Here is a 9,269-nt window from a genome sequence, read left to right on the forward strand (position 1 = left end):
AAATGAAATGAAAGAGAATAAAGTTAATTAAAGAAATTTTAGAAGTAAAATATTATTTTTAATTTAACAATAGTTAAGAAATTAAGTTACACCTTTCATTTTCAAATAAAGACATTATAATTGATAATAACTCAATAATTATGAGCAATATATCTTAAAATTACTTAGAGAAATATCTCATAAAACTATAAAATAAGATAAATTAAGAAAAATAATGCACTGGTTGAAAATCAAAAAGATATTAGTTTAGTTAAATAAATATTTTATCTAAATTCTATTTCTCTAAAGTTTCAAACTCACAGTTTAAAACATACTTAAGATGAGCCACTTCAAATGGGAAATGGTGCTGCATTAATAATTTCAAACTTGCAAATATTTATGGAATGTGTCACACAGGTGCTATATGCCACTCTGTATGATGTATCATGCTTGTTATACACGGTCTGTAAAATAAGTATTGGTTTGTGCTGGCTGTAGATTGACGTTAAATTTATTATCCAATATTATCTCATTATTGCTTTATGGCAGAAAGATGTGATCTCTAACCAAGGCAATATGTTGTTACTCAGTAGTGGCAGTAGCAATATGGGAACCAGCATTTTCTCATTAGAAAATGTCTTCTGGAGTAGTGATCAAAAATAGCACAACAATGGTTTCAATCACCAGTTTAATGAACATATTCTCATTTGCAACTTCATCTGAAAATATAACATATCTCCATTCTGCAGTCCAATGAGTACTAGCCAGATACTATTTAAATCACATATGACAGTGATTTGGAGTCAGTAGCATGAATGTTACAGATAATATAGTCCAGATTTGTCTCCCAAATAATGAATTTATTAATGCCCCGACTACAAAAAAGTTGAAATTCCTGCAGCAGAACAATGCATCACAGCCTTACAACAGTTTTCCTCTTAGTAGTGATGTGTGTAGTGGATACCAGTTTTCTACATACATACCTTCCTATAATCCCTCCTGTCAGCAATCATTCATAATAGATATAACCAAGCCAAGTTTTTCCACAATATTGCAAAAAAGAAAATACTTCTTGCAGCGTTATTGCATTGCCTCATTCAAACTCAATAAATTATTGATACTTTCTTCACCTCTTTAAAGACATTCTTGATTTAAATCTAGTTTATACAACTCTAAGAAATAATACTCACAAAGTTTACATCACATATTTGAAGCATATGTAATTTCAAGTTCATAAAAGAGCTACTAGCTTTTCTTCTTCAAGTGTGAAATTTGAATAGATGTCATCTTTGAAATATGCAAACATGCTTCACCATCTTCAAATTTTATTTATTGATAACTCCTTCTTGATGTTTCGAATTTTATTTTCTTTCAGTATATTATGAAGCACGCATAATTGAAATTCAAGTTAATAATAATAAATCGATATCATGTTTGATTCAGTTGCATCTCATCCATTAGGACTGTGGAACTGCAATACTTGAAAAAATTGAATGGCCTGGAATTATTTTGAATTTTTTTTAAAGACCGGTATAGTTATTTTCTCACACTGAGAATTTAATGTATAAGAAAAATGAATAATAATAAATAGGAGATAAGCAATTTGTGGCTGTTGGGAAAATGACACCCAGAAGGCATCAGAATTCTCTTACATAAAAGCTTCCTTCAGTATTTCACATTAGCTATCATTTGGTTTTGATGAACTCATCTGTTTTATACACATGTGTATTCTTTTATTAAAAATCATTCAGAATAAAAAGTATAAATTTTTTAAAAAAAATATCATTCAGATACTTAAAAATAAAAATTTTGGATTATTTAGAGCCAAATTGTTTTTAAAAATTGTATTTTTTTTCTACTACTTATTTCTAAAAGAAAGAAACGCCATTAGTTTAATTTCAAAAGACATAGTTTTAATAATTTTCTGAAGGGTCTGTATTTCAATGGAAATTATTTTTAGTTTGTTAAGTTTGTTTTGAAAAAAGTTTAACAACTTTTTTCAAAAACTTCAAAAAAAAAAAAAGATATTTTCAGGTAACATTTATTGTATAAACAAATACATAACTATTTACATTTTAATATATGTACAGGAGAAAATTTTTGTATGCAATTTATGAAACTTTAAGTAAAAAATGATTTTGTCCCATAAAAAATAGTTATGTCATATATTTAAGAATTCCTGACTTCTCAAGTTCTGCATAAACTATATCTTTCCATCCTTTGTTAGCAGCTGGGTTTATTGGACTAGGGTGCATAATATTAATAATTGTAATATCAGGTATATTATATGTGTTTACTACTTTTTTAGCTCTCACTTCAGCAAATTTTCCTATTCCAACAATAATCTTCACTTGCAGAAGCATAATTATCTTATATAAAGCTTCATCACAAATTTGAAGTAATGCTTTCTTTTCCTGTGCCTTCAGATCTGCAGGAGTGATGTTTTTTGCAGATTCTGTCATCATGGAGAAAGGGCAGTAATTATGAACATAACAGTTCTTAAAAAGATTTTCTGGTGTCCCACAAACATCTTCCATGAAAGACCAAAACCTGCTTCCACTAACCTATTAAAAAAGAGAGAGAGAGAAGTATGAACTTTTTACAAATAGTAAACATTGCAATTAAGTCATTACAAAAAGCTGGTGGCCTATTAAATGTTATTTTTCAAATAGTGATTTCTTTATGTTCCAATAAATAAAATCAATTACACTAATTATCAATTTTAAGGAACAGAAAATATTTTTTCAAATTCATTAAATATATTCTTAAATAGACACTTTTTTAGTGCTGCATTGCTTGTAACTTATTCATATAAATAAATTGTGTATGTTTTATTATCGAAATATATTCAGTTTTCTTACTACTTTCTTAAAACTTATAAGTCAGTTTAAGTGATAACAGATTTCTCTTCTTTCTATCACATAGATTTTCTTAATTACCAGTGATTCACCCTAAAAGAAAGATTGAAAGCCAAAAATAAACAAAATGATAGCACTTGATGAGATATGCATCAATGATTAATGAACTGCTTATTTTTATAACCTTTCTCAATGACATAGTGGTCAAGTAAAGAATAAATAACCAATATTTCGATAAAACTTTTTTCCATTCAGAGATTTTTATTCTTTGAATATATTTATAAATTTAGCTTTTCCTAATACAAATTTAATTAGGTGATATGAAAACTAGAATATAAATTTAAATTTATTTAAAAATAAACTAGTATGTAATAATATCATTTTTAATACTTGGAAAAAAATATTGGCATTTTAAACATTTAATTTTTTTTCTTGGGGGAGGGGAGGGGTGATTTTTTAAAAAAATGTTTCTGCAAAGAGGATTACAAAAATGCATTAAAAAAGTTAAGTAGTAATTCTTTTAATAAATGCCCCTAATAATAATTCCCTGAAGAGAGAACATTTTTAATATCTCATAAATATTTAAAAAATTTATGAGATATTTAAATTTTCCCCCCTCTTCCTAAAAAAAATCCATTTTTTAAGGGTTATTAAAAATTAAAGATAAAGAAATTCTCCAAACTACTATAAGAGGATCTCCACAAATGTCAAATGATGAAAAGTAAAAGAAGCCAGTACATGACAGTATATATTTTTTAATCAACTGCAGATTGTTTGACTGACAGTTATGCATTAAATAATATTATTCAATTCAGACTTTTTCCCCTAAACAAATCATTTCTAAAAAAAATCTCTAAAAGATATTTTATTTCATATATAACAATAATAATAAATGTAAATCAGATAGCATACAGAACATTCAATTTAATCATATCCTTTATTTTTCTTCTGAACAATCAAGAAAAAATTTCCATTCTTGTAATTATTTTGTTTAAACATGATTAGGAACCCATCTGATGAGTCCTTAATATTGACATTAACACTTTCAACGCTACTGACGAGATATCTCGTCTTTCAGATACTTCCAATTACAGGTTTCTGTGGGAAAAAATTTGTTTCTTATGATAGTTTGAAAAAAGTAAAGGTATTCTTCAGATATGTATTAGAAAGTTCAACCTATCTAAATTGGCATAAAAGATAAATTTAAAAAGTGAAAAGAAGCTGTTGGCATCACATTCCGGCCTTTTATGCATTTGAGACAGAAAATTACATGAAAAAAGACGGCATTTCTTTGAAATGTGACAATTTCTATGAAATATAGGAGATCCATAATTAAGGACATCTGAAGTAATCAGACATATTCTAAGGCCTGCACAGCTCATAAGTTAAAAGTATTTTTATGTTTCAATTCATGTAGTTGGATTTTATAAATTTGAAAAAAAGTCTAATTTATCATGCACATGAGTTGAATTATTTTTTAAATAATTATTTTACACTTTTGAACCATACATAAACTAATCTTTAACTTCTTCTGTAAATTTTTTTTTTTTTTTTTCATTCAACTATTTGAAAAAAAAAAAAAAAAAATAATATTTGATTTTCTAGAAAGTCATTAATTTGGCACAAACTTTCTAAACAAGTACTTTTGCAACAATTGGTTTTGTTTCATACAAATTTTTAAAAACATTAAAAATAATAAAGGAAAATTCGTGTGTCTGCATATGTGATGATCTCCCCAGAACAGATTGTTTCCTCTTGTGAAAAGCAGCACAAAAAAAGTCAGATGAAATAAATATAAATCATATTAGTGCTTATTGAGTGTCAGCATGATAGATTTATGACTCTTAGAATATGCAGTCAATATTTAAAACTCTGATTCTAAGAAGTTACTGAATTTACAGTGAGAGAATGGATAAAACACTAATTTATGTTTTATTCAAGAATTTAAACTTCACTATTGAAACATATTATTTAAAGCCTTGACTCTGAGAATTGGATTAATTTATATTGAGAAAATTATAAATATCAATTTATAATTGGATCATGAATGTAAATGCCATTATCATGTTAACTCAAAAAAATTATCACAAATATATTTTTATATAGGAGACAAACCTCAGATCTGCTGCAATTTAAACCTTCTATTTTTCTTTTAGGATGCTCCTCATCAGGTTTAAAAACATTCCCCATAATTTTCAGCCAATTATTTACGTAAGCAGAATCACCAAATGGAACCTAAATAATAGGAAAAAATGGTAATCATACATATAAATGCAAGAAAAAACAATCTAAAACCATCTAATTTATTGAAATTTGGACAAGCTGCATTTGAGCATAAAGCTGCATTTGAATAGCATAGTAATAATTTCTATATATTCCTAAATGGTCAGATAAATCGATATAGTTAAATAAACCAGTTTAGTATGAAAAAAAAAAGGGGGGGGGGAATGTTCTTAGAAACTGTCAGAAATTTATGAATCTAATTCAGTTCAGGGGTTTAAAAATGACAGGGTAATAAAGCAAGTACACATTATTCATACCAAGAGGATTAATTTAAAAAAGTTACATTCTTTATACTTCATGTCAAAGGTTATATTTTATTAAACTAATTTAATTAAAACAATTGCCAGTTAAGTAATTAAAAGATTTTAGCTATATTTACATCAAAGTTTCATATACTTTAAAGCAATAGCTTGCATGAATGCAACCATAATTTTCTAACAAAATAAATATTAGGTTTCCAATAAATGATAAATTTAGTTTTATTTTGAATCCGTATTTTAAATATTAATCAAATTCTACTCCTGAAAGCTTATGTAGAAATTATACAACAGAACATAGGAGCAAAGGAAAACAAATATCCAATTGAAATCTCTTTTCTTTATTAGATTTCAAATTCAATATATAGCTATAATTTTAATACCAAGAATATATAACAAATTTGTTATTTCTGGTTTGTTTTGAATTACAAGATCCACATACATGGAGCAGCATGTAGTCAACATAGATAGATTTAGTATAAAATTTGGCATATACGTACAATTTTAGAGCTAAAAACCATGAGCCAAATTTCATCTGTCAAATTATTTTTCAACAAAAAGCCTAAAACTATTCATTTAGTTATGAATAGCTTTTACTTTCACATCACTTATAAGAAAGTAAAAGCTATTCATAACTAAATGAATAGTGAATTTATTAAATTGGAACTCTAATAAATAAAATAGCTTTCAAATATACAAATTATCCCAGTGTAAGCAATGTTGTCCTGCACAAAAGAAGGGCCAAGTGTAAATATAACTTGGGAGAAGGACATAAAACAATTTTATACAAGATAATAATACCTTAATGAATTTTACTAATAAATGGCATTGTATCTTAAAATTACTACACTATCATAAATTAGTATAATATTTTTATAATATGCATGCAAATGATAAATGATTAATTTTTTATATGCTTAACATTCAATTGCATAAATAATAATTAATAAATCAAATAGCAAAAGTGATTGTTTCAAAAATTTTAGAGAAATTCACATGAATTTTGCCTCTTTTTCTGACAAATTTTTGAGAAAATTATTGATATCTTTAGTTTATGCTAGTTTTCAAATAATTTTTTACTATTTTCAATCTTGAAAAAAGATCTTTCTGAAAATATGGTGATAATTGAGAAGGCTAAAATTATTTTCAGAACAATAGTGAAATTTAAATACAGTTCACATATCTTTATATACATACTAAATAGTTGTTATTATGAATAGCAAGACTTGATATTAATTTCTGATTTTATTAAATGAGTCAATACAATCAATATCACCTTGTCAAGTTATATTTTCAAGATCTTTTCAATATATGAGAAAATTGTGTTTAGATAGTTAGTGAATGCTATTCGAATTAAACGAAAAGGGTCTCATATTTATGATAAATTTTGAAACTTAAAATAAATAAAGGCACATTCAGTTGTGACAAGAACTATGTAGCTATCTAGATATTTGCAAGCACAGTGAGACACAAAATACTCAGCTTTAGTAGTATTAACATAAATGTATGTTAATCTCATCATAATATCAAATGTATGCATATTCAAATTTAAAAAAAAAAAAAGGAAAGAAAGCATTTTCATTTTGCAAACTCAGTCAGGGATGCAAGGCCAATTATTTGTGCATTCCCTTAGTTCAGTTATGTGTTTGAATATGAAATTTTTTTAAAATTTAGCTTAGAGAAAATTAGTTATCAATATCTTAAAACTTAATTTCAATGACTTATTTAATAATTATATCAGATTTTAATTGTGATCTATCAATCTGACAAAAATTCAATTTTTAGTGCTATCGAAGTGATATTTATCCTACAAGTGATATTTATCCTACTCGAAAAGAAAAACCACAATGAGACTTCATATACAAACACAGTATGTAATTGGAATTTCATCTGCATCCCAAATATTAAAAATATATTTAAAAAATAATTTAGAAACAATAGAACAAGTAAATGACTTTGTATCAGTCAATAAAGGGATCTTAGCAACACAAAAAATGATACAGTCAGAGAATGATGATAACAATGTACTTGTAAAAGTCTCTAAATATTGCTTCCTATTTTATTTGAGGTTATTTCTTTAGCACACAAAGCTCTTAAGAAAGATATTGTATTATCATGAAATCACATATGATGCTTGGATGGGTAAATAAAGACAAGCAAAGTTTGAATCTGTTATAACAGAGCAACTTAAAGACTGGAAGGGGAAAATTAAGAATATCCAAAAATGAATATGTGATTTTTTTTTTTTTCTTTACATTTATGTTAAGAATTTTCATCTGCTTTATACAAGTCTCCCTTTAAAATACAGCAGTATGTATTATCCAATTTTTATTAACGTATGGAAAAAAAAAAAAAGGAAGTAATAATCAGCTATTTTATTTTCTTAAAGTGATTACATTAAAAAAATTCAGATTCTGATGGAATCCTCAGTTTTATTCAGTTATAATTCTTAATCATTTTGATAAGCAGAAACAACAGAAAGTCTTAAATGCATTTATTAATTACCTTCCAATTTTTATAACAGAGAAACTTAAAGAATGGAAAGGGAAAATGAAGAAGAATGCCCAAAAATGAATGCCTGAATTTTTTTTACATTCATGTTAAGAGTTTTCATCTACTTTGTACAAGCCTCCTTTTTTAAATACAGCAATATGCATTATGTACACTAATTGAATAAATGAATATTTCTGGACTGATTATAAGATTATATTTATAAGATATATTCTGTTTGGTTTCTGATCACAAATATGGAAAGAGGCAAGATTCAATATAAAGGTTTTCAGAATGTTAAACTCATGTTTTTTTAATCTTTTGAATTGCCATTTGTAATAAAATATGTTAATAAGACTGTAGTTAGCTGCATTTGGAAATGCCATATTACTCTTAGAAATTAAATCATTTTCCTATGTAAAGTGTAACAATAAGTAGGAGGAAAAAAATTGAAAAAAGGAGAAGTAATCTGAAATAGATTTGTTCAATTTTAATATAGCAAGTGTGACAATATGCTCTATTAATAAAATGAAACTGAAAAATATTTTTATGATAATGTTCAATAAAACAAAAAAATATTAAATACATTGTTAGAACTAATGAATCTACAAAAAATATTTTTATTTACATGTTTTTTCTTAAAAAATTAATGCATGCTCTTAATAAAACTTTGATCATGAAATATATATTACTCCATTTTGTGCCATTCCAAATGGTCCAGGATTCATTCCAAGAAAAAGGACAATCTTTTGGCCATTGCAGTAAGTCCTTACATAAAACTCATGTGTTTCTTTAGCGTAATATAAAGGGTTGTATATGTAGCGAACATGTTCACTAAATGTCAAATCTGACAACAATTTACATTGTTCCTGCTCTATTTCCAGAAGTAAGTTTGGTATTGAATAATTATCCATTATTAAAATTTATAGCAAATTAATATTTGTTAAAAATAAAACATTCCAAACACAAAGTAAAAATTTTTTTTCTCCTTCCCTGTGATTCCTAAAATGATTTTTCGCAACCTTCTCAAAAGTAACTGCTATAGTTAATGCATACAGCTGCAATGTAACTATTAATTATACATAATAATCACCACGTGATACTTAAGAGAGGTAAACAAAAATCCACTGAATCAGAAACCAAAACTAGCATTTATTTACAATATGGTTCTGCACCAACTCCCCCTTACGATTACTTAACAGCTGTTTCTAAATCTTTTTTAATCAAATTCCTAACTATACATTCTTTTCTTTATTTCATTATACCGCAAAGAATCTATTTGCTTTTTTCTTTATTCGGTATTTACTTATTCACTTTAAAAAATTAGTTTCCAATTTCATTCAATGTTGCCGATTAAATATCAGATTGCTCTCATATAATAGATGATTCTAGAAGCAAAAAA

The 9,269-nt window shown here is 26.2% G+C and overlaps 1 protein-coding gene across 1 annotated transcript; it reads right to left on the bottom strand.

Annotated features, from left to right (window-relative positions):
* Positions 1 to 200: 200 nt before the first annotated feature.
* Positions 201 to 9,191, bottom strand: LOC129981834 (single-strand selective monofunctional uracil DNA glycosylase-like). The gene is made up of 3 exons (XM_056092857.1): positions 8,560 to 9,191; positions 4,953 to 5,072; positions 201 to 2,543 (listed from the first exon to the last, which is right to left on the bottom strand). Exons 1-3 carry the CDS (start codon positions 8,779 to 8,781, stop codon positions 2,136 to 2,138), a joined length of 750 nt encoding a protein of 249 aa, XP_055948832.1. The 5' UTR covers positions 8,782 to 9,191; the 3' UTR covers positions 201 to 2,135.
* Between the last annotated feature and the right edge of the window lie 78 nt (positions 9,192 to 9,269).

The sequence above is a fragment of the Argiope bruennichi genome, chromosome 8 (assembly GCF_947563725.1).
Source record: "Argiope bruennichi chromosome 8, qqArgBrue1.1, whole genome shotgun sequence".
Taxonomy (NCBI): Eukaryota; Metazoa; Arthropoda; class Arachnida; order Araneae; family Araneidae; genus Argiope; species Argiope bruennichi.

Bases quoted from the DNA above. Each gene is read 5' to 3' on its own strand.
- LOC129981834 (XM_056092857.1), bottom strand. From the start codon at position 8,781: ATGGATAATTATTCAATACCAAACTTACTTCTGGAAATAGAGCAGGAA. The intron at 5,073-8,559 runs GTAATATATATT...CCTATTATTTAG, and splicing joins TTGGAATGGCACAAAATGGA to GTTCCATTTGGTGATTCTGC. The intron at 2,544-4,952 runs GTTTGTCTCCTA...CTTTTTTAATAG, and splicing joins TAAATTGCAGCAGATCTGAG to GTTAGTGGAAGCAGGTTTTG.